A 26,811-nucleotide genomic window follows, 5' to 3' on the forward strand; every position below is an offset into this window, starting at 1 on the left:
GAATTAAAGAAGCAAATTAACTGCTCAACAACATTTACAACTTGGTGCAATAGCAGAATGTGCAATTCCTAACTGAAAGGCTCCTATGAGTATAAATCAACAAGTTGTTCCACCTTAATGTCACTCACAAAGAGAAGTGGCACCACACAATAATCTTGAAGTCATACCTCATGGGAACTGTCTCTCATGGGGCAAAGAAGGTAATCACCCCCTCCCCTCGAAGGTCGTTGTCATCAAAAATCATCGTCACAACATTCTCAAGGAAGAAATGGACAAGGCATCAAAGCTCATGCCCCTAACCAAATGAGGAATTCATTTTCTAGGCACATCCTTGATAGTAGGATCGCTAAATCCCTTGAAAAACCCATCAAAGCTAGATAGCTATGACGGAATCGGGAATCCATATAAACATATTGAACATGTTGACATCATGATTGACTATCACCACGCCAAAAGCGTAGTGAAATTCAAATTGTTTGTCATAACCCTCAAGAGAACGACCATGATGTTATTTAAAACCTTACCCGACGGTTATATCAACTCTTAGAAGAAACTATGTGACGAGTTTACAATGCAGTTTACGGCTTGAAAGGGATATCACAAGACAATAGTCATCCTCGGTAAAATCTGTCAAAATAATAAAGAAACCCTGTGAGAATATATCGATTAGTTTACCAAGGTAGCATTTGAAGTTGGAGGATCGAATGATGGGTTAAAGTGCTAGATCGTTAAAAAGAGGTTAAGGACGAATTTCAATTTTTGTGAGAAGTTTAGGTTGAAAGGTGTCGAGAGCATATGCTCATCAAGGCCTAACCATATATTGATTATGAAGAAAAGATCCTAGGTAAAGATGTGGATATGAATAGAGGATTAGAGAACTCGACAAATAATTAAACGACAGAAAAAGACTCAAACTAACATTGTCATGATGATGGACCAGCCTTCTTCTAGGGTTGTTGTAGCAATTGTTAAGGATTGGACTTGTTCATGTTCTACTAATAACAAAAGGGACCTAGACCGATATTAGATTTCTCCCTTTGAGGGAGATTTGGCTAAACATACCTGCCTAACTGTCCAAGGGTGTTGCTTCCGAGTGATCAACTCCTCTGCTCAAGTTGTTGACAATTTTGACATCCTATATTCCCAACACTTCTCAACGGCATTTATTGCAATCTCTGAAGAGGACCTTGCTTATCTTTAGAATCTTCCTGAAGTGGAGAAGATTGAACTCTTTAGAAGCCTTTTATATATATATATATATATATATATATATATATATATATATATATATATATATATATATATATATATATATATATATATATATATATATATATATATATATATATATATATATATATATATATATATCACTTTTTGAAGTTGTATTATATAGTGTATACCTATAATAACATTTATCCCAAAACATTAATAAAGATCTTTTTTACCAACACTCTATAATTGCGTTTTTAGAAAAGCTTTATTATATAACGACCCCTATAATAGTGCCTGATATTAAAGCGCTATTATAGGTTCTTGACAAAAAAAACTTTAAAAACGCTTTACCAAATTAAAATTTTGTTACAATTAAAATTGTAGTGGTGAATTGCATCTTTATTATTATCACAGTGTCTCTTTGATTCAAAAGAGATTGGTGAAAGTGATTTTAATGGAGGAAATGGAAAAGATGAAAGGTAAAAGTGTAAAGTTAGGCATTCAATGAAGATATTTTGATGAAGGAGAGCCCATAATATGAAGAAATGATCAAATGATAAAGTATGAAAAAAGCTACTCAAATGTCTATATTATGAATGATCAAACAATATGGTAAATATGGTATCTCATGGTTACATATAACCTTAAATGCTCAAACTATCTAAAATCAATCCATGACATCACTAATAATTCATGTCATTTCATTTTATACTTAGATTGCATGGCTATGTCAATCGGTTTTCATCATTCAAAATAGTAAAAAATTTAATACCATCAATTGATTGCATGGGTTGAGATATCGATTGACATTAGTTCAAAATTCAAATTTTTCAAACGAATTAATATGAGCAATTGGTTGTCTATTCCACTCAATCGATTGACACTGTGAATTTTCAGAAAAATACTTTTGTGCATTGCATCTTTTCATGGCACCTTCATTGTATCTTTTCAAGTCAAATTTACACCTTATCATAATTAATCAAGAGTTATATCTTGATTCAAAAGGGTATGAGTGTCCATATAAATAAGATGTATTTTATCTTATCAAGTTCACCTCTTTCAAAAATTTATTCCTAAGTATTTCATTGTATTTCACTGCATCTGTCATTTTCAATCTTCAAAAACTTGTGCATTATTTTCATATTCAAATAATGTGAAAGCTCTTAAGCACTTAAAGATATATTGTGATATACCATATTTTTTAAAGGGGAAAAATTTTACAAGTTAGGATTTATTCATTCCTACTGCTTCAAACTTATATTTATCAAAAACTCAAATATTTGTATCAGTATCTTGTTGTCCAGGATTGTTGGAAACAAGAGGTTGGAAAAAGAAAGGGTGTTTTCTTTTTCTATTTTGTAAAATTACAAGGTGGTTTGCCTTGGTGATTTAGTTAGAAGCTTGTGTATAGAAGATAAATATAGACTTGTACAAAGTTCTAACAATAGTAAAATCTCTTACAGTGGTAAGGGGACTAGACGTACCCTCGGATTGTGAGGGGAACTAGTATAAACTTCATGTATTCTTTATTTTTCCGCATTTTACTGCGTTCATAACCTAACTACAAACCAGTAAATAAAGATACCCTCACTCTAAAAATCATAAAAATTTAAAGTACCTAATTCACCACCTCTTAGATGCACTATATACTTATAATTGGCATCAGAGCAGGTTAAGGTAACACGTTCCTATAATATTTATAATGGCTTATGCAAATCCAGTTTTTAGAGACAGTGGTAGCAATAACAAGCCTCCATTATTTTATGGTGAACACTTTGATTTTTGGAAAATACGCATGAAGCCTCATCTAGAAATACAAGGAGAAGAAATCTGGGATGCTGTAGAAAATGGTTCACTTATTCCTACAAGTATTGTCAATGGTGTTGGGACAACAAAGATAAAAAGTTCATGGAATAAAAATGATAAGAAAAAGGTTTTCTACAACAAGAAAGCAATCAACTTACTTCAAGCATCTCTAAGCATGGATGAGTTGTTATGTGTCTCCCAATGCGCAACGATAAAAGAAATGTGGGATATATTAGTGGAAACTCATGAAGGAGCCGCTGATGTAAAAAGATAAAGATTAAATACCTTAAGTCAAGAGTATGAGCTATTCAGAATGCAGCCTAGAGAATCAATCCTCGCCTTGCAGAAAATATTTGTACACTTGATCGATCACTTGATTGCTCTCAGTAAGACTTTTACTAACGATGAACTTGATCTTAAAGTGCTTAGGTCTTTAACCAAGAAATGACAACCAAAGGTGACGAAAATATCAGAAAAGAATAGTATATCTACTATGACATTCACATCTTTATTCTGAAAACTTCAAGAGCATGAGATTGAACTTGGGATACTAGAAAAACATGAGATTCAAGAGAAGAAATCCAAAGGCATTGCTTTGAAAGTTGACTCAAGAGAAGAACTAGGAGAAAATTCTCTAGATGAAGATGAAAACTCCATGGTTTTTGTGAAAAGACTTGGTAAGTTCTTTAATAATAATGATAAATATTTAAACTTTTCAAAAATAAAGAAAATTTTCAGGAAAAAAGAAGTTTATACGTTAACACAAAATGTCGCTTACTATGAATGTGGAAAGCAAGGACGCATAAAGACAGTTGTCCAAAACTCACCAACAAAAATGGTTTCAAAGGAAGAAAAGAGTCAAAGTCTAAAAAGGCATATATTGCATGAGATGATAATGAAGGGAGCTCATCATTCGATTCGAAAAGTGAAGAATATGCAAATTTTACCTTGATGGCATCACACCATTTCGATGATAAAAAAGAAGAGGTTAGTAATGAAATATCTTCTTATGATAATGATGCTCAATGAGCAATAAATTACTACTCAATGAATGTAAAATTTTGTATAAAATAGTGTCAACCCAAAATAAATAAATATCATCTCTTGAAGACAAGATTGACACCATGCAAAAAGATTTTGAAGTTGTAAAACGAAATTATTTTATTAAAAAAAAACATAATTTTACATGCAAAAAGTGATTCACTTTATTTTCAAATTGTCCAATTAAAAAGAGTTATTAAAAGATATGAAAAATGACAAATTGGATTGGAAGGCCTCCTTAGTAGACAAAGATATTCAAATGATAAAAGTGGACTTGGTTATTCAAAGTTTGACAAACCAAGTTCTAGAAAAATTATCTTTGTTAAGGCAAGTGATCAATCCACCAAAGAGAAAGTGAACATAGTGCAACGTGTTCATCATTATCTTAAGAATATAAATGGTCGAAACATGACTTATTTCCAAGATATAAAAGTAATTATGTTCCTACATGTTTCTATTATGGTATAATTGGTCACACATCTAATGCTTGCTATGTAAGGAACTTTAGTGTTGCTAGTAGGCATTATGTGTGGGTGAAGAAAGGAACTAATTATTAAGGACCCAAGGCACATTTGGTACCTAACAAACCTTAATTTGTTTTATAGATTTTCCTGAAGACCATTACAAATCTATGGTATCTTGATAGTGGTTGTTACAAGAATATGAAAGGAGATATGAACAAATTTGCATCTCTAGTCCTAAAAGCCAAGTGATATGTTGCATATGGGGACAACAACAAAGGAAAGATTTTTGGCATAGGAAAAGTTAGAGCACCTCCTTTCACATCCATTGAAAATGTACTTTATGTTGAAGAACTAAAGCACAATCTTCTTAGCATAAGCCAACTTTGTGATAAAGGCTTCAAAATCAAGTTCACCAAGGATGAATGCTTGATTGCAGATGAAGCCACTCATAAGGTAAAACTCAAAGGTAAAAGAGTTAATAATATTTTCATGATTTCTTTAGATGATTTATCTTTGAAAGTAAAATGTTTCATGGTAAGAAACAATGACTCGTGGCTTTGGCATAAAAGAGTAACCCATATTCATATGGAATATTTAAACAAACTAGTCAAATATGATCTTGTCATTGGTTTACCAAAGATGAAATTTGTCAAAGATAAATTATGTGATAAACACTATGCCAAAACAGGTTTTTGGCAGCGCCCCTTAGACAGCGCTTTTCTCCAAAAGCGCTGCTACACGTTAAAAAAAAAATAAAAATAAGGAAACTGAATACGTAGATGGCTTAAAGCGCTGCTAAATGGATGGTCTTAGACAGCGCTTTTTAAAAGCGCTGCTAAATGGCCTACCTTAGACAGCGCTTTTGAGAAGGTCCACCTTATACAGCGCTTCTCCCAAAAGCGCTGTCTAAGGCCTTAAAATTATTTAAATTAATCACAACAAAAGCGCTGTCTAAGGCCTACCTTATACAACGCTTTTTAGAAGGTCACCTTAGACAGCGCTTTTGGGAGAAGCGCTGTATAAGGCCTTAAAATTATTTAAATTAATCACAACAAAAGCGCTGTATAAGGCCTACCTTATACAGCGCTTTTGACAAGGTCACCTTATACAGCGCTTCTCCCAAAAGCGCTGTCTAAGGCCTTTTAAATTTTTAAAAAAAGCGCTGTATAAGGCCTACCTTATACAACGCTTTTAGAAGCGCTGCTATTGACCCCTCCTGTGCCAGCGCTTTCCTTCAAAGCGCTGTCTAAGGCCATTTTAATTTGTGAGCTTAGCCAGCGCTTTTCATAAAAGCGCTGTCTAAGGCCTTATTTACCAAATTTTTTTTTTAGTAAATTATAATATATGAATTCATTCAGTACGTTAAGACCCATTTTGTTTCCCTCGCTCCCACAACCTTCTTCTCACTGCGTTCATACTCGTTGCGTTCATCATCACTGCTTCTCCCAAAACCTCCATTCTTGATTCCTGCGTTCATCACTCACTTCGTTCATCACCGTTTACATTTTTGTAAGTGCATTTTCTGTTCGTTTCATCTTTCTTTATTTAGGGCAGTTTATTAGTGATAAAGGTTTGCTTCTGGGTTGATTCTTTTGTGGTTCATGTGTTAGGGCAGTTGATTCTCTTGTGTTAGGGCAGTTGATTCTTTTGTGTGTTAGGGCAGTTGATTCTTTTGTGGTATGTTAACAAATGTATATATTTTTGATATTAATCACCATGTCAAAGGGAGATGGTTTGTGTTTGCTTCCATTAGGTTTCTATTATACTGATGATGAATTGTAGCAAGTGTTAAATGTGATTGTTAGCATTGGCGTGTAAGTTGGATAGGATTAGATAGAACTGTTAAAGGGAGATGGTGTTAGTGTTAATGAAATAGTTAATTAGTGTGGTTAGTGTTAGAATGAAAAACTGAAATGCAAGTTTAGAAAATGCAGGTCAGCTGTTAGACAGTTAAAGAAAGGCTAGCTTGTTAGAATGGGAATGATGTGAGTCAAAGTTAATTGAATGGAACTGCATTGACTTGGCTTGTGATTTTACCTTGTTGAATTGTTTTTTTTCTGATGCCATGAAACTGAACTGATTAAACTTGAATTATGTTGGACTGCTGAACTATATTGCACATTTGAACTACACTTGTTATTTGCTTGAATGTGTTGGACTGGTTTGGAAAATATTTTGCTAAGTTGGATTGGTATTAAATTGGTTTTTGACAATGCTGAACTAGTTTTGGATTGACATATTACCCTACTTGAATTGCTTGTACTTTAGTTGATTACTTTACTGACTGATTGATACATTGCTTGATCTGTTTAATGTCTAATAAGCTGTTGTTTATTTTATAGGGTGTTCATTTCCTTAGGACTCAATTGAGGACTATTGCTAACAAGCTTTGTTGACATCCACAATTAAAAGGTAGTAACTTATTGCCTCTTCTTCTTTTTTCATAGAAATGACTTATAATATAAGCAATTATATGATAAACGCGGAAATAAGTTGTTTATTCATATAGGGTGTTAGTCCTCTAAATTATTTCCAATCATTTGACATTCAATCATAATAAATATCCAAATTGTCATGATTTTAATAGCATAACTACAACATAGTTATAGTTACTTCACTTCATAGTTAGTAGAAGAATAGATATATATATATATATATATATATATAATTTATTAGTTTGTAATAATCTTCTTTTTGTGACGCGAAAGTGTTTATCTTAGGAAATTCTTCTTTTATGTTGTTTTGAAATAGTTGCGTGAATAATTTAGGAAAACCATGGATAAAAAATGGATGTCTGCCGATCGATTGTCGAAAGAGTACGAGAATGGGGTATTGGAATTCGTTAAGTTTGCTGTTGAACATGTCAAAGACCCCAGTCGAATGAAATGTCCTTGCTTGGGTTGTTGTTATATGGGTCGGGTTGACGCAGATGGATTGAAATCGCATTTACTGATGCGTGGAATTGATCGAAGTTATACGTGTTGGATATTTCATGGTGAGAAAATTAACGAGAATGTTGAACAGAGGGAGAAAAGTAATACGACCTATGCTTCATACGACAAAGACACGGAAACATACGATTGTGATCGAGTTGAAGAGATTGTAGAAGCACTGGATGAAGATCTTCATGATTGTCCTGAAATGTTTGAGAGGATGGTAAGCGATGCAGAGAAACCGTTGTACAAAGGTTGCACTAAATTCTCAAGACTTTCTGCGGTATTAAAGTTGTACAACTTAAAGGCGGGCAATGGATGGTCGGATAAAAGTTTCACAGAGTTGTTGGCCCTTATGAGAGAAATGCTACCGGATGATAATGTTCTTCCTAATCGAACCTATGAGGCAAAAAAAATGTTGTGCTCTATTGGCATGAGCTATGATAAGATACATGCTTGTCCTAACGATTGCATTTTGTTTCGTAACGAATATGCAATGTTAACTGAGTGCCCTAAATGCGGTTTGTCTCGATATAAGAAAAGATTATCTCCCGCAAAAGTCTTATGGTATTTTCCGATAATTCCGAGATTTAGGCGCATGTTTCGTAGTGAAACCGATGCAAGACATCTTACTTGGCATGCAGATGAAAGAATTATTGATGGAAAGTATCGGCATCCGGCTGATTCACCACAGTGGTCGAAGATTGATAATGATTATCCTGAGTTTGGATCAGAAGCAAGAAACCTTCGATTGGCATTATCTACTGATGGAATGAACCCACATGGTCTTCAAAGTATCTCACATACCACATGGCCTGTGATTCTTATGATTTATAACCTACCTCCGTGGCTATGTATGAAGCGTAAGTACATGATGTTATCTATGTTAATCTCTGGGCCTAAACAACCAGGGAATGACATAGACGTATACTTGACACCTCTGATCGAAGATTTAAAGATTTTGTGGGAGAACGGTGTGGAGGTTTATGATGGATATAGGAAAGAAAGTTTCAATTTGAGGGCGATGTTGTTTGGCACAATTAATGATTTTCCAGCATACGGGAATCTATCTGGGTATAGCATTAAAGGTCAACGTGCGTGTCCTGTTTGTGAAGACGGAACCGATACGATTCGATTGGAACTTTGCCAGAAGAATGTGTTTCTCGGTCATCGTAGATTCTTACATTCTAAACATCACTACCGTGGGTGGAGAAAAGCATTCAATGGAGACACCGAACATCGTAGAGCTCCACCCGCATTGTCAGGTGAACAAGTTTTTGAAAAGGTGAAAGATGTGCGTACTGAGTTTGGCAAGCCTTTTGCACATAAGATTGTGAAAGGTGGGTGGAAGAAAAGGTCGATATTTTTTGAATTGCCATATTGGAAGTCTTTGTACGTGAGACATTTTCTCGATGTTATGCATATTGAAAAAAACGTATTTGAAAGTGTTATCGGTACATTACTCAATATAAAAGGCAAGTCTAAGGATGGCCTTAAAGCAAGGCAGGACATGTTAAAAATGGGAATGAGAACTGAATTAGCACCCGTGAAGAAAGGAAGACGAACATATCTACCACCTGCCGCTTTTACTTTATCTAGAAAGGAGAAAAAAAATTTGTGTAAGTCTCTGAGTGAAGTTAAGGTTCCAGAAGGTTACTCATCTGATATCAGAAGACTTGTTTCTATGAAAGACCTCAAGTTGAAGAATTTGAAGACACATGATTGCCATGTTATAATGGAACATTTTCTACCGATAGGTATACGTTCTATTTTGCCAGAAAAAGTAAGAAGTGCCATAACTAAATTGTGTTTTTTCTTTAGGTCAATTTGTAGTAAGGTGATCGATCCCGAGATCTTACCAACACTACAAAAAGAGATTGTAATTACCTTGTGTGAGCTTGAAATGTATTTTCCTCCGTCTTTTTTTGACATAATGGTTCATTTAGTTGTTCATCTTGTGAAAGAGACACAGTTGTGTGGACCAGCTTATATGAGATGGATGTACCCTGCTGAACGGTATATGAAAATATTAAAAGGGTACGTGAAATCCCGAAGTCGACCAGAGGGTTGTATTGTTGAACGATACATTGTTGAAGAAGCTGTTGAGTTTTGTACTGAATATTTGTCTAACGTTCAATCGATTGGACTCCCCAGAGCTCAGATTTTCGACAAAATGGAAGGTAAAAAATTAATTGGGAATAAAATTGTGACAATATCAAGGGATGAACGGGATCAAGTTCATTTGTATGTTCTGCACAATAATAATGAGGTTGAGCCATATGTTGAAATGCACAAGGATGTACTCCGAAGGTTAAATCCGAACAGAAATGAAAATTGGATAGTTATAGAGCACAATCAAAGTTTCATACAATGGTTGAAGGATCATATTTATTTGAAGCGCTCTTCAGATCCTTCTTCGGTAACAGAAAGGTTGAGATGTTTGGCATATGGTCCAAGTTTGCATGTGTTTTCTCATAGCGCATATTCAATTAATGGATACACATTTTATACCAAAGAACAAGATGATAAGAGTACTATGCAAAATAGTGGTGTCACCGTGCTAGCTGAAGCAATGCATATATCAAGTATGAAGGACTTAAACCCCAAATATGCAAATTTGTCATATTTTGGAGTTATTGAGCACATTTGGGTGTTTGATTACGAGAAGTTTCAGATTCCCATCTTTGGTTGCAAGTGGGTGAATAGTAGTGGCATACGAATGGATAAGTCTGGATTTTTGCAAGTTGATCTTACTAGGGTGGGGTACAAAGATGAACCTTTTATTCTAGCATCTCAAGCTAAACAAGTGTTCTATGTGAATGACCCGAAGAGTACAAAATGGTCTATAGTGCTTTTCTCTAACAAAGTCACTGATGATAGCGGTGTCGATCAATGTGATATTGATGTTGAGAATGAGTCATGCATTAGACGGAATGAGTTGAATAGAAATGATGAAGTTGATGATCTTATACCGGATGAGTCATATATAAGAAACGATCATAATGAGGGAATTTGGATCAATTCATCCGTACGCATTGCTAAGAAACAAGTGATTAATATTCCAACAAAGAAAAGAAAGAGATGTTAGTGACTTAGGTAAATTATCCATGGTTTCTTTATTCTTTTGTTTTCAATTGCTTTGATTATAAGTTATATCTGATAATGCATGATTTCATTATATTTTTGTTTTCAATTGCTTTGATTATAAGTTATATCTGATAATGCATGATTTCTTTATATTTTTGAATCGTGATGAGTTTTAATGCATGTGATTAATGAAAATAGACTTTCTCCACGATTCCGGAGCCAATGGTATACTTTGTTTTTCGATTCGGACAACTTTTTCCCTGATTTTACTGTTGCTGTACTGTTACAAAAAACATGCTTCCACTCGGAATTTGGACGAATCGAGTTCATTTTTGAGTCCTTTGGCCCGTTTGTAGGCTACCATGTAATTTTCGTCCAATTCAATACACTTTGACTTTGACACTTACTTGATTTGTATTCATATTTGCTTAATATTGTGTTTATGTTTTTCTTTATTACAGATGGCTAGTAACGAGGATCACCCACATGGTGATGAGACCGTTGGTGGTGCGGAAAGGGAAATTAAACGTGGAATAACGGTTATGAAGAAAGTTATTCGAGATAGAGATCGAGGCGTTTTAATAAAAGTGCATTGGAACGAAGGTGGACAACTAATTGAGCCTAACGGTTCAACATTGACAAGTTTTATTGGTGCATTGGTAAGGAATGAAGTTCCAATTACTTGTGATAATTGGAGAAATAAACAATTGAACGAAGCTAAAGACAAAATATGGAGTGAGATAAAGGTACCATATGTGATGTTATTTGTTTTTAATGACGATTATGTCTTTAAATTAATTGTACTAACGCAATGTGTGTATGTTTTCGTAGAGGTGTTTCGACATCGAAGAAAACAGAAAAGATCATTGTCTCAAATTGGCCGGAAAGTTACTAAGAGGGTTTAGAACCTTTTTATCAACCACCTTTCTTAGGGATACGGAAGGTACTTTTGTTGATGCAGAGCTTCCATCTAAATATGCAAGTTTGATTTCACCTAAAGAATGGGAAACGTTTAAATCCAAACGAAAAACCCAAGAATTTAAGAGTGTAAGTGAAACAAACCGGCAAAGAGCATCAAGTCCGGCGTATCCCTATAGAAAAGGGCGTGTTGGATATGGACGCTTAGAGCAGTCTATAGTAAGTATCTATAAATTGCATTGATATACTTGTTATATTTGATCATATTTTGTCATGAGTTATATTTGATCATATTATGCTTAATGTGTAGTTAACAAAGGAGAATAGTTCTGAAACATCTCTTCCGGCACATGTTTTGTGGAAGGAAGCCCGTGTCGGTAAGGATGGAAAGATTAAAGAAGACGTTCAACAAATATTTGAGAAATGTGTAAGTATAGCATTATTTAAGACAATAACACTTTGACTTTGACACTTTTGAATCGTCCAATTTCGAACACTTTGACTTTGACACTTACTTAAGACAATAACATTACTATTGTGTGTATGTTCATATGATTTTCAGGAGACTCTATCTCAATCTATAGTTCCATATGAAGACACTGATTGCAGGAGCATACTGAGTCGAGCATTAGATGTTCCCGAGTATTCTGGTCGGGTGAGGGGCAAGGGATTTGGGATCACTCAAAAATCCTTGAATATTAAAAAACAAAAGACTCCTAGCAATAAAGAACTGCAGCAAACTTTGGAAGCATTAAAAGCTGAAGTTCTTGAATTAAGAAAGGAAAGAGAAAGAGATCGAGCAGCGGGTTTTAAAGATACTAGTGACAAAGATAGTATCAATTGTAATTTTCAACCGACTATTCCAGAGGTAATTATATATCTTATTATGAAATTAAATTAGCTTAATTTATTTAATTGTCATATATACACATTAAAAATGTCATATTTATTATTGGTTTTAGGGCATTTCACCTTGTCACCTCTACTTAGCGAGACCGACTTATCGGATGGTTGGCAAGGGGAAAGTTCATAACAATTTGGGTGAATTACTTCACACTAAACCGCTCCCTACTGGATCTTTGAAAGTCTCGGTTGATATTGCTTTGGAGAAGGATGCGTTATTACCACATCCTGACGATGTTTCGGATGCAACTTTATTGGGAGATGCCATAGGTTCATTTGTTGCATGGCCGACAGACCTCATTATCGTAGGATATGAGGTATGCTTAAAACCATTATGAACCTTTAGGTATTCAAATTTTTTACGCGCATTTTACGTACACATTTTTTACATGTTAATGTTAATTAGACTCCCACAAAATCCAAAGCAAAAGATAAGGGGATTGCGCGGGAAATCGAGTCAGTTGCATCGCAAAAAGAGGTACATCACAATTATATGCTATTTAGATTCCTGTTAATTCGTCATCTTACACTTCACCTTACTAATTATATGATATTTAGATTCCTGTTGCTAAGAAGACTGAAATTTCCAAGAGGACCGGGGCTAAAAAGAAAAATCCTTCCAAGTATAGAGCGTGCCTCCATACATATTTAGAAACGACAGATATTTCGGATGGATGTGTTCGTTTAATACCTATGGATGGAGCTATTTTTGGTTTTGAGTATGCCGAGCCATTGGGTAAAGAGGATTTTGATCAAATTTTGTATCATACGCAATTAAGCATTGGTGTTATCAACACATACATGAGGTATATCCGATCTACTTTGTTTAAATTCTTGAACAAGTTATTTACTCGTTTCATATGAATAGTCTAAATGTTAATGATGTTTTTATATAAGGTATTTATATGACAAATTGATGGGTCCGCGTGGGTTGGAGCAAAGATTCTCATTCTTAAATCCCATGAAAACGAACTTAACCGAAATGATAAGAAAACCAGATGAAGTCAGGACGTATGTAGTCGAGTGCTTTATGGCCGACACAGATAGAGAAAAGTTGTTCTTTTTACCGTTTAATAAAATAGAGTGGAGGTATATTAATTATCACAATTTTGATTATATTAGTGATGCCACATGATAAAACTTAGGATATTTATCCATATTGTTTTTCCATGTGTAGTGTCCTCGACAGCGTAATAAAATAGATTGTGGATATTACACGTTGAGGTTTATGAAAGAAACTCTTCTTATGGATCGAACAGATATTCCATCTGATGTATGGATTTCTAACTTATGAGTTATTTTCATATTTAACACATATTTCTCATAATTAAATAGATTTAACTAAATCATACTATGTTATATTATTATGTAGTACTTTGATGAATATAGATGTGCTTATTACTCAAAAGATCAGTTGGATGAAATTAAAGAGGAATTGTGTCAATTCATTATCGAGCTACAGGTTTTGTGAGGTATTGAACTCTTACTTTAATTTTGAATGTGATCTGAATAACTTTGAGTGAATTCCATTTGCTTACTACAATCTTTATTTGGTGTTGTTTCAGGTTATATAGCATATTTAGAAGATAGAACTAGAATGTGTTGAAATACATTTTGATTAGCATTTTTGGAGGTTATTAGAAATGTGTAGATTTTTTGTAAAGGCAAACATTTTCAAGTATATATATAAATACTCAAAAAACTGCTGAAATTAGAAGTATATTGTGTTGAACTATAATGTGTTTATAATGCATATAGATTTTCAAGTATATGTGCATATTCAGAAGATAGAACTACAATGTGTTGAACTATAAGGTGCATATAGATTGGATTCAAGCTCCAATTTATGAAAATCTGCTGAAATTTGCAATTTACAGGTGCTAAATAATGTAGTGAAAACGTATAAAAAGATCCTCCAAAATTTGGAGTCTTAGACAGCGCTTTTAGGCAAAAAGCGCTGGTAAAGGCATTTTAATTTTGACCTTAGACAGCGCTTTTATCAAAAAAGCGCTGGCATAGGTGGTTAATTCAACAAAATATAGTGTAAAAAAGCGCTGGCATAGGGTGGGCTATACCAGCGCTTTTTCTGTAAAAGCGCTGGTATAGCCCACCCTATGCCAGCGCTTTTTTACACTATATTTTGTTGAATTAACCACCTATGCCAGCGCTTTTTTAATAAAAGCGCTGGCATAGGGGGGGTTAGACAGCGCTTTTTCAGTAAAAGCGCTGTCTAAACCCCCCCTATGCCAGCGCTTTTTTAGTTAATTTCAACATGAAATTAACTAAAAAAGCGCTGGCATAGGGGGTTTTAGACAGCGCTTTTACTGAAAAAGCGCTGTCTAAACCCCCCCTATGCCAGCGCTTTTTTAGTAAATTAAGCGCTGTCTAAGACCTATACCAGCGCCAGTATAGCCAGCGCTTTTAAGCGCTGTCTAATGTCAAAAAAAGCGCTGTCTAATCCCTTGTTTGGCATAGTGAAATGTCAAAAATGGAAGCAAACAAACTCAACTTTCAAGCCAGAGAATTTGGTATCAACTACAAGGTCACTTCAATTATTGCATATGGGCTTGTTTGGTTCATCAAGAACAAGAAGCTTTTGAGGTAATGTATATGTCGTAGTTATTATTGATGATTTTTATAGATTTTCTTGGACACTCTTTTTAGTGCAGAAAGTGACGTTTTCAATGCATTCAAGAAGTATGCAACGCAAGTGCGAAATGAAAAATCACTAAAGATTGAATCAAATAGAAGTGACCATGGTGGAGAGTTCCAAAATGCATAATTTGAAGAGTTTTGTGAAGAACGTGGCATCTTTCATAACTTTTCAACACCAATGACTCCTCATCAAAATGGAGTGTGTCGCGGTTAGAAAATTACAAAGTCGCCATCATCATTTATTCGTTCCTAAGGAACATGGAAATATTGATAAAACATAAAGTTAAGGTGAGACACTAGGGTTTGGGAGTTGGTTAAGTAAGGGGAAGGTGTTAGTCACCCCTCACCTCCATTGTACTCAATGGGGTCCTTTTCTAATCCTAGGGTTAGTGTGTGTTTCTAAGAGAATGTTTGATTTTGTTACTTATTATTGCTTAATCTATTTATTTATAAAGAAAATGATATTGTTTAAAGAAAATGATTGATTAATGAAGTTAGACACATAAAAGATTTTTTGGATATCGTACTCGCTAGAGTGTTACGACTCTATGCCTATGTACCTTCATGTTTGATGAAGGATCAGAGCACCATAGTTCTTCTAGAAAATGTTTGTTTGTTTTGGTTGTTTTTAGATTGTTGAAAGTTCTCAACGCATCGGGGCTGAAAAATGTTTGACTTTAAAATGCCTCGATGCATAAGAGAAGAGGACTTGTAATTTAATTGTATGGCATTGATTTTGATTAATTTGTTAATTGCAAAAATATACTATTCTTAATTTAATTAGAAATTAGGTTAGATGATATAATTATATACATAGTTAACTCTGTTTGAGATTTTAAACATAATTAAATAACAAAGGAAGTATTATGTACGATTTCGATTAAACCCTGATTATCCTTAATAATGTCCCGAAAGTTAGCCCTAAAATTTATCGTAAGATTATACTAATAAACTCTAATTATTAAAGCATCTTTTTTATTTTTTTGTAATTTAAAATAAAAATGAAATAAATCCTTGATTATGAAAATTAATTATCTTAATTAAATCAATTAATTATTAATTAAATACTAATGATAACTTATGAATTATAAGATTATTTTTTAAAAAGTGAGTTAAATTGATTAAATTAAATTATATGGGCAGAGGGGTGCATTTGGTACGGAAATAGTAATGGGCTAAGTAATAAGGTGTGTGGAAAGAAATGGAGTTACACCCATTTGCTTCTGGAGGCCCATATTACGGGGAGTCCACAGAGGGAGAAAGTCAACGGTTAACTCTCTAAACCTCTTGATCAGGAGCAGACGGCCCAAGCCACACAAAATCATAACCCTCGATCTTAATTACTGGTCAAGGTAAACGCAATGGAAGGTTGAAATTGAGAGTCAAGATGGCATATGTTGGGCGCTTATACACTAAGGTTGGTCAGAGTCAAGAAAACGATTGGTTGGGAGCATGCCACATAGGCGTGACATGGACACTGGATAAAGGGAGTATATAAGAAAATCTCCTTCAGACTTGATTTACTTCCATATTTCCTTTATCTCTCTTCCCCTCTTTTCTCTTCCTCACTCTTTGATCTCTCTCTCTAAACCCTTTCCTCCGGCCACCCCGAAAACCAGCAGCCACTATGTTAACCACCCCCAAACCCAAATCTCTAGTTAAAGTTCAACAAGGATCTTCATATCTTGAAACCCCTAACCCAAAAACCTTCAAAACCATGGACCCTAGGATAAAACCCTAACCCTATTTATGAACCCTAACTGGGTTCTGTTAAACCCTAACCTATCAACCCAGAACCTTAACCCTAAAGCGAAGAACTCTAACCTGAAGAAGATGAATCTTCGTCTTCTTCCTTCTGCCAAACGTAAACCTAACCCATACTAACCCTTAAACTACCCAAAATTAACCCAAACAAATATCAAATTGTAGATCACGCTCCCTTCAACCTTAATCAAACATCATAAAAAAACGAATCAACAAACAATATCGCAAACCCTAAATCCTTTTATTCCAAACCTAGACCATATTCAATAGTACAAACCAATCATTGATATCAAACATCAAACATGCAAAAATAATCAAGGCAAGGGTTTTAAGCTACCAACCCTCAGAGATGAGACTTTCTATGGTAAGGTAAAAAAACTCAATTCGATCTCTCTTCTTTTGTCTGTAATTCTTCTAATCCTCCCCTATTCTTCTGACCACCCTTTTATTTCTTCTGTGCAAGATATCGATGGTGTTCTGTTGTGGCTTAGCTCGGAGGAATTAGGGTTTTAATGTGAAACCCTAATTACTGTTTAATTGGAGCTTTAATGGAGGTTAGGAATTATGCTTAGTTTTTTTTTCATCGTCAATTCATCTAATTTCTCTTTTATTTATAGATCAAATTAGGTCTTAGTGATTTAATTAGGTTGATTTATTTTAGGAAACTTGTAATTCTGAATTGATTGTACTTAACAATTAGGCTTTTTTGAATCTCTGATGTATTTGGTCTGAATTGTATTGTGCGATGCATTTGTACTTGCATTTGGAAAGATTTGATAATATTTAATTTGATTGATCCCTTTATGTTTCTGTTATTGTACGTTTTAGGGTTTATGGATTGAATTTGGGATTGGGGAATTGGGCTGGGTCATGGGTGTGACCCGATGGAATGATGGATTTGGGTATGCCTGACCCAAATGGTTTGGACTCGGGTCCTGCGTTTGACCCAGTTGAACTTAGGCTTTGGTCAACCCTTTGACCAACCCATTAACATACTAAAAACAAATTAAAAGTAATGAGGTTAAACAAATTACCTCATTAAAACTAATTAACCTAATTATAACCTAATAATAATATTAATCAATATTTTAATAATTAATGATATAATTAATAAATATCAACCTAATTAATCTAAATAAAACTTAAACTAACTAGTTAAATATGAGTTAATCATAAATTATAAATTAAACCCCATTTTACTATTTTAATTGTAAATTAGCAAAAATATAATAAACTCTAATCAATTCTACAAACAAAAAGGTTATCAATTAATCAAGATGGATCAGTAAAAAGTCAAAATGGTCTTCCTTTAACTTTTTAAGTCATTAGGGCTGACCAGATGACTTATACCGGCTCCAGACGTGTTAGTGATCTTGGTTAGAGGATAAATGGTCAAAATTTGGGGTATGATAGAATGGTTGAAAGAAAGAACTGATCTCTAGTTGAACTTGCAATAACCATGCTAAGTTACTCAACTACCAAATTATTTTTGGTGAATAAGATTAGCACGATATGTTATGTAAGTAATCGGTTTATCGTTAGACCCATCTTGAAAAAGACTCTATATGAACTCTTCAAAGGAAGAAAGACAAACATGGCTCACTTTCATATCTTTGGATGTAAGTGCTTTATCCTCAACAATGAAAAAGACAATCTTCGTAAGTTTGACGAGAAATCCGACGAAGGTATTTTTGTTGGTTACTATCTCTATAGTAAGGCTTATAGAAGTTATAATAAAAAACTTTAACTAGTGAAGAATCAATGCATGTTTATTTTGATGAATCTAATCGCTCTAAGGAGGATATAGTTGTTTGTGATGATGATGATGATGATTTTAGAAGTTCCTATGGAAGATGTTGCCAAAGATGACAAAGTTGATCAATCAAAACACAAAGAGGAAACCATTCAACAAGAGAAAAATCAAAGTTATCTTCCTCAAGAATGGAGAACCCATCTTGATCACCCATTTGACAAAGTTATTTGTGACATAAGTAAAGGAGTTTCAACAAGGCTAAATCTCAAAGATGCTTGCTTGAATATGGAATTTGTTTCTCAAATAGAACCTTCAAAGAATGATGAATCCTTATAATATGACCAATGAATTCTTGTCATGCAAGAGGAATTAAATCAATTCGAAAGAAATCAAGTTTGAGAACATGTTCCTAGGCCAAGTGGTAACACATCATAGGTACCAAATAGGGTTTTAAGATTTTTTTAACGAGAATGGTATAATTGTTCGAGACAAAGCGAGATTGGTGGCTCAAGGTTATGATCAAGAAGAATTAATTGACTTTGAAGAAACATTCCCTTTGGTTGCAAGGTTATAAGTTATTCGTTTATTACTTGCTTATGTCTGTTTATTAAATTTTCAGTTATTCCAAATGGATGTCAAGAGCGCCTTCTTGAATGGATACAACAATGAGGAAGTATATGTCAAACAACCTCCCGATTTTAAAGACTTCAAGAATCCTTCATATGTCTTAAAGTTGAGAAAGGCTCTTTATGGCTTGAAGCAAGCATCAATAGCTTGGTATGATAGACTTAGCATCTTTCTATGTGAAAGAGGATTTGAAAAAGGTAAATTTGATAATACTTTGTTTATTAAGTAAATCAAATGTCACACTTTGTTGGTTCAAGTCTATGTTGACGACATCATATTCGAATCAACAAACAAAGATTTATGTGAAGAATTTTCATTGATGATGAAAGGAGAATTCAAGATGTCCATGATAAGTAAGATTCTTTCTTGGACTACAAATTAAGAAATTAAAGAATGGAATCTTCATCAAATAATCCAAGTATTGCAAATAATTTTTGAAAAGGTTCCACATGGAGAATTGCAAAGAAATGGATACTCCAATGGGTTCCTTGACATATGTAGATCAAGATGAATCTGGAGTTTCAATTGATATAACAAAGTATTGAGGTATGATTGGTTCCTTACTATATTTGATGGCAAGTCTGTAAGTTTAAGGAGTGCCTTAGAGGGGGGGTGAATGAGGCACTTAGACGATTTTCCGGATTTTTTTTTACGGTTTATGACTTTTACTTTCTTGAGATGCTTATGTGATGAAAAGCGGTAAAGTGCGGAAAGTAAAGAACACCACGATGTATAGTGGTTCCCCTCACAGATTGAGAGTACTCCACTCCCCTTTCAACATGAAAGAGAATTCACTATAATATTAGATTCCTAGACAAGACACCTTAAGGCCTTTCTATCTAATTCTAACACACCAAGAACAATCCTCTTGGATTTACAATGTTTAAAGTCCAATCGAGACTCAATTTCTCACAAAAGGACCTCTTGTATCCACACACCGGATAACAAGGATAAAATCTTACAAACTTATTCTTATCAATCCTAAAAATAAGTTGTAATCAAGAAATACAATTCTAAATTTTTGTAGAAGATGAAATAGTTGGAAATTTGAAGTATATCAATTTATCAATTGATCTTCTCCTTTGTAACACTTAATTCTCACAATAATTATACAAGTGTTTTTTGTATGGAATGAAACTATGATGCTTAAAAGGAAAGTTTATGCAAGGTTTCACTCTTAAGAAAATTTGGAAGAACACTTAAAAATGTTTGAAAGAATGTGTGTAATTGATTTGAAATTTTTGCAAGGAGGTGGATTTCAAATCTGAAAAAATGATGTATATATATTGTTTAAATACCTCCTCAAATGGATGCAATTACCTAGAGGATGCCATGGTTCATGGTAAAGAAAATAGAAAAGTTTCCATGAAGAGATCCACTGATTTTTGCCTCTGGTTCAGTGGTAATCGATTACCTCAATATGGGTAATTGGTTACTTGCATCCAATGTGCAAAAAATGTTTGAATTTTTCACAGAGTAATCGATTACCTTAAAATGGATAATCGATTACTTGTCTCCAACGTGCAAAAATATTTAAATTTTACACAGAGTAATCGGTTACCATACAATGGATAATCGATTACTTTGTCACAGACTTGAAAAATAGTTTAAAGAGTGAAGTGTTATGATTTCTTTGATGCATAAAAATACTTTCAATGATTATGGCATGAATGAGACATGTTTTGAACACTTGTATAAATATCTAGAGGTCAAGTGTTATACCTATCCATTTGAAATACGAATCTTCATGAGTTTCATCGAGACTTGATCATATAGTTGAAAACTTCTTTCATGAGCTTGAGTCTTGATCAATCCTTTTTGTTAATCAATCTTAGACTTGTAGAGAAGTTTCTCGTCATCAAAACATTTGAGAAGTCATGTCTTCACAATCTCCCCCTTTTTGATGATGACAACCCAAAAAATGAAAGTTTGATCCAAGCATGTTCCTCTAGCAAATGCTCCCCCTTAATTGATGCTCTCCCTTAATTTATGATTTAAGGAGTCTTTTGAAATCTGCATTTTGTTATAGAGAAACAGAAAACAAGGAAATAACACAATAACAATCTCTGCTCCCCCTTTGTCATTAACAAAAAGGGTGAAATAAGGAAATAAGTAACAACATGCAAACAACATACACCAAGCACCACATAACACAAAAGATAATGTAAACATAACATAAGAAGGCCAATGGTCATAACATAGTCTTCAAAGAAACTAGAAATGTACTAACTTAAAATCATAAACTAGGGAATATAAAAAAAATGACCAACTCAATCACTTTCTGACATATCAACTTCATCATCCTCTTCATCTTCTTCTTCATTTTCCTCATCACCTTCTTCACTTGGGACATGTTGACGGTTCATAGAAAGGAAGAGTTTCCGAAGTGATTTGATTCCATGTTGGATGACACTGTGATTATGATTCATGGTGGTCTCAATGGAACACATCTTGTTATAAAGCATAGCATTTGTGATATCACCTTCCGGAAATGGTGGAGGAGCGGAAGAAGTGACTGTATCCTTGTACCGAAACACTCCATTTGGTCTGATACTAATGACGGTGTTCTTAATTGCAGTAATCTCATTGATTTCACAGTTTCTAACCGTCATAGGAGTCTTTGGTTCTCTTTGAAGCGGAACATCATGGAATTCCAAAATTCTTGAAATAACTCTACCATAAGGAAGTCCACCACTTAGGGATAATTGATGCTTCATGTGATGGTAAATGACATAAGCCCAATTAATCTTCATGTTCAGTTTCAAAGCTCTAATAAGTTGCAGTTCAAGTTCACTAACTTGGGCATGATTTTAATGTTTTGGAACCAAAACATAAGCAAGAAAATAATGGAGCATCCTATCACTCACAGATAAGAGGTTAGCAAATTTCACCACCCTTGAGTATTCTGACTTCTGCCGACTCATGAGGCTAGCCTGAGTGCCTCTAGAAATTGAAACAAAATATTCCAACCTGTTATAATTGCTCCAGGCATCATTGTCGGGTTCAGTTCCGTGACGGAATGCTTCACCTTCAGAAGGGATTTCCAGACAGATTCCCAATTATTTCAGATCTATACAAATTTCAACATTCTTAACCTTAGCAATAAACACCAAATCACCAAAATCATCAGTTCCAAACTTTATAGTGGTAAAGAAATCTCTTATCATATCAGGATAATAATCACCAATATCAGAAACTAACTTATCTACCCCTGAATTTTTTAGCAAAGTTTGAAAGGTAAAACTATGAGAAGGAAAAGCTTGGAAGTTAACATATTTTACCAGCATGAGAGTTCGAGTCCGGACAGCATAGCTCAATCTTCTGAATTTCACAGTGGTAGCATGTTGTTCTTCTGTATGTTGAGAGGCTTCTTCATCCATTTTCTTCTTCCCTTTGTCTTGTCTTGGAGGTGCCATGGAAGCTTTGAGAGTTAGGGTTTTGGAAGGGTTTCCTAGATTCTAGCTGGAGAGTGAATATGGTGAGTTGATGGAGATTGATAATGAGAGTGGGGTTTTATTTTTGCTCTGAATGGAGTTAATAGAGTGAATGGAGGAGAAGGAAGATGGAAGAGTGAGATGAATGTGAAGGTTGGAAAGAGAGTACCAATGCTGAAGTGATTGACTTAAGCAAAAAGAACAAGAAAAAGCACTTAACACCAAAAGTAACAAAAACTCACGTGTGGTTAAATTTTAAAAAAAAATCTGGAGGAAATAGTGGTAATCGATTACTCTAAAAAGGGTAATCGGTTACACAGATTAAAAACGCGTGAGAAAGGCAAAAATATGCAGGGTAATCGATTACCCAATATGGAGTAATCGGTTACACAGTTTAAAAACTCGTGAGAAAGGCAAAAATATGCAGGGTAATCGATTACCCAATATGGAGTAACCGATTACTCTAAGATAAAAGTGAAAAAACAGTAGCTTTGCACAGCCCAAAATATGAAAGATTTCCAAAAAAAATAAATTAAGTTTGACAATGTAATATACATACTAATGCAGTTTTGAGTGAAATTTTTTTATCAAAAAATTAAATTTTCTTAATATAAAATCAGCAAAAGGCAAAAAAGAATTTCATATATACATTTTAACGAGAAATTTCATAAAAAAAAAAAAAAAACTTGTGTACCTTGGCCTAATTATAAAATTATGGAAGATTTATATATCACCTTCATCCAAAATGTCAAGTTCTCTTCGAATCTTATAAAATGGTTCTTTTACGAGTGGTTTTGTGAAAATGTCCGCTAGTTGATTATGAGTATCGATAAAGGTAACTTCGACATCGCCTTTAAGCACATGATCACGAAGGAAGTGGTGTTGAATGTCTATGTGTTTGGTCCTTGAGTGCATGACAGGATTCTTTGTAATATTAATCGCACTTGTGTTATCGCATCAAAGTGGTATGCATCCAAGATCGATTCCATAGTCACTTAATTGTTGCTTTAGCCAAAGATTCCGTGCACAACAACTACCCGCTGTTATGTATTCTGCTTCAGCCGTACTAAGAGCAACACACACTTGTTTCTTACATGACCATGAGACTAATGCATTACCAAGGATGTGACACGTTCCACTAATACTTTTTCTATTTGTTTTACAACCTGCATAATCCGCGTCAAAATAACCAATTAACTTACAAACACTACCTTTAGGATACCATAAGCCAACGTTGGTTGTTCCTTTGAGATACTTCATGATTCTTTTGACTGCCGTGAGATGTGACTCCTTTGGATTTTCTTGGAAGCGAGCACATAAACACACGCTAAACATTATGTCAGGACGGCTTACCGTCAAATATAATAAAGAACCAATCATACCTCGATACTTCGTAATATCAATTGACACACCCGATTCGTCTTGATCAACATAGGTTCCGGAGCCCATTGGTGTTGACATTGCTTTACAACCATCCATTTCGAATCTCTTTAACAACTCTTTGCAATACTTTGATTGGTTGATAAAGATTTCGTCTTTTAGTTGCTTGATTTGCAATCCAAGGAAGTAGTTCATCTTTCCCATCATAGACATTTCAAATTCACCTTGCATTATCAACGCAAATTCCTCACATAGTTCTTTGTTGGTTGAACCGAAGATTATGTCGTCTACGTAGACTTGAACAAGTAAGGTTTTCCCTTTTATCTTCTTGATAAATAAAGTCTTGTCTACTTTGCCTTTTTCAAAACCTTTTTCACATAGAAAATTACTTAGACAATCATACCATGCCCTTGGTGTTTGTTTTAATCCATAAAGCACTTTCTTCAATTTGTATACATGTGAAGGATGCTTGAAGTCTTCAAAGCCCGAGGGTTGTTTGGCATAGACTTCTTCGTTGATGTAGCCATTCAAGAAGGCGTTTTTGACGTCCATTTGAAATAACTGAAAATTCATTGAACATGCGTAAGCAAGTAATAAACGAATAGCTTCTAACCTTGCAACCGAAGCGAAAGTTTCTTCAAAGTAGATTACTTCTTCTTGATTATACCCTTGAGCGACCAATCTTGCTTTGTTTCGAACAATTATTCCATTCTCATCAAGTTTGTTCTTAAACACCCATCTTGTTCCAATGATGTGCTTACCATTTGGTCTAGAAACAAGTTCCCAAACTTGATTTCTCTCGAATTGGTTTAATTCTTCTTGCATAGCAACAATCCATTAATCATCTCCTAGAGCTTCATCAATTTTAGAGGGTTCTATTTGCGAAACAAACGCCATGTTTAAGCATGCATCCTTGAGATTCAATCTTGTAGCAACACCTTGACTAATGTCACCAATTAATTTGTCAATAGGATGATCTTTATGAGTCATCCATTCCTTAGGTAGATCATTTTCATTTGACTCTTGTTGAATCGGTTCTTCTTGATTCTTGTTAGAAGTATCTTCTTTAGGAATTTCTACAAAATCATCATCATCATCACAAACAACAATTTCCTCTTTCGAGGGGTTAGATTCGTCAAACTTAACATGCATGGATTCTTCTATATTTAAAGTTCTTTTATTATAAACTCTTTATGCTTTACTTGTAAGAGAATAACCAAGAAAAATACCTTCATCCGATTTTTTGTCGAACTTACCAAGGTTGTCTTTGTCATTGTTAAGGACAAAGCACTTGCATCCAAAGATATGAAAGAAAGAAATGTTGGGTTTCCTTCCTTTGAAGAGTTCATATGGAGTCTTCTTTAGGATAGGTCTTATGTTAACTCTATTACTTATAAAACATGCCCTGCTAACCGCATCCGCCCAAAAATATTTAGGAAGATTTGAGTCGCTAAGCATTATTCTTGCAAGTTCCACTAATGACCTATTCTTTCTTTCAACTACTCCATTTTGTTGAGGAGTCCTTGGAGCCGAGAAGTTGTGAAATATTCCTTGATCTTCACAAAAGTCTTCAAAAGAGGTATTCTGGAATTCTCCACCATGATCACTTCTTATGGAGGCAATTGTTAATGATTTCTCATTTTGAATTTGCTTTGCATACTTCTTGAATGCTTTGAATGCATCACTTTTCTGCACTAAAAAGAATGTCCAAGTATATCTAGAATAATCATCAACAATAATTAAAGCATATAAGTTACCTCCGAAGCTTCTTGTTCTTGATGGACCAAATAAGTCCATATGTAATAATTGTAGTGGCCTAGAAGTGGACACCACATTCTTGGATGTGAAAGTTGATTTGGTTTGCTTCCCCTTTTGACAAGCATCACAAAGTCTATCTTTGATGAATTTTATCTTTGGTAATCGAATGACAAGGTCATGTTTTACTAACTTATTCAAGTGCTCCATGTGAATGTGAGCAAATCTCTTATGCCATAACCATGAGTCGTTGTTATTTTCCATAAGACACTTCACCTTCAAAGAAACATCATCAAGGGAAATTATGAAAATATTATTAATTCTCTTACCTATAAGCATTACCTCTTGTGTGGCTACGTCTTCAATTAAACATTCATCTTTTGTGAACCTTATTTTGAATCCTTTATCACAAAGTTGGCTTATGCTTAAGAGATTGTGCTTTAGTCTTTTGACATATAGCACATCTTCGATGGATATAAAATTTGGTGCACCTACTTTGCCTATGCCAAGAATTCTTCCTTTGTTGTTATCTCCATAAGTAACATAACCCTTGGCCTTAAGCTTTAGATCTGAAAATTTGTGCACATCATCAGTCATATGCTTGGAGCACCCACTATCCAAATACCAAAGATTTGACGTGGCCTTCAAGCATACCTAAAAAACAAAATTAAGTTTTGTTAGGTACCCAAATTGCTTTGGGTGCTTTATAATTAGTACCTTTCTCAACCCATACATAATGCCCCTTTGCTATACTAAAGTTTCTAATATAGCAAGCATTAGGTGTATGGCCAATAATACCACAATAAAAACAAGTTGGTTCAAAATTTCTTTTATATCTAGGAACATAGGATTTTTTATTTGTAAACCTTTTCTTTTTAGGATGTTGATGCACAATTTTTGGTGTGTTGACTCTTTCTTTTGGAGATTGATCCTTAGGCCTAACAAAGATAGTTTTATTTGAACTTGGTTTAGAAAATTTGGAGTAACCAAGTCCACTTTTGTCATTTGAGTACCTTTGTTGGCTAAGAACCCCTTCCAAACCAATTTGTCCTTTTTCATACCTTTCAAGGATTATT

At 34.3% G+C, this 26,811-nt stretch overlaps 1 protein-coding gene across 1 annotated transcript; it reads left to right on the forward strand.

Moving 5' to 3' along the window:
- Nucleotides 1–3,334: 3,334 nt before the first annotated feature.
- Nucleotides 3,335–13,502, forward strand: LOC127103624 (uncharacterized). The gene is made up of 11 exons (XM_051040872.1): nucleotides 3,335–3,442; nucleotides 3,551–3,698; nucleotides 5,894–6,035; nucleotides 11,211–11,292; nucleotides 11,378–11,683; nucleotides 11,775–11,891; nucleotides 12,027–12,332; nucleotides 12,427–12,684; nucleotides 12,774–12,845; nucleotides 12,926–13,173; nucleotides 13,265–13,502. The coding sequence occupies exons 1-11, from the start codon at nucleotides 3,335–3,337 to the stop codon at nucleotides 13,500–13,502; spliced, it is 2,025 nt and encodes a 674-aa protein (XP_050896829.1).
- Nucleotides 13,503–26,811: the final 13,309 nt, after the last annotated feature.

Source organism: Lathyrus oleraceus, chromosome 7 (assembly GCF_024323335.1).
Source record: "Lathyrus oleraceus cultivar Zhongwan6 chromosome 7, CAAS_Psat_ZW6_1.0, whole genome shotgun sequence".
In the NCBI taxonomy this organism is placed as follows: Eukaryota; Viridiplantae; Streptophyta; class Magnoliopsida; order Fabales; family Fabaceae; genus Lathyrus; species Lathyrus oleraceus.

Bases quoted from the DNA above. Each gene is read 5' to 3' on its own strand.
- LOC127103624 (XM_051040872.1), top strand. From the start codon at position 3,335: ATGCAGCCTAGAGAATCAATCCTCGCCTTGCAGAAAATATTTGTACAC. The intron at 3,443-3,550 runs GTGCTTAGGTCT...AAACTTCAAGAG, and splicing joins ACGATGAACTTGATCTTAAA to CATGAGATTGAACTTGGGAT. The intron at 6,036-11,210 runs GTAAGTGCATTT...TGCATTGGTAAG, and splicing joins TCATCACCGTTTACATTTTT to GAATGAAGTTCCAATTACTT.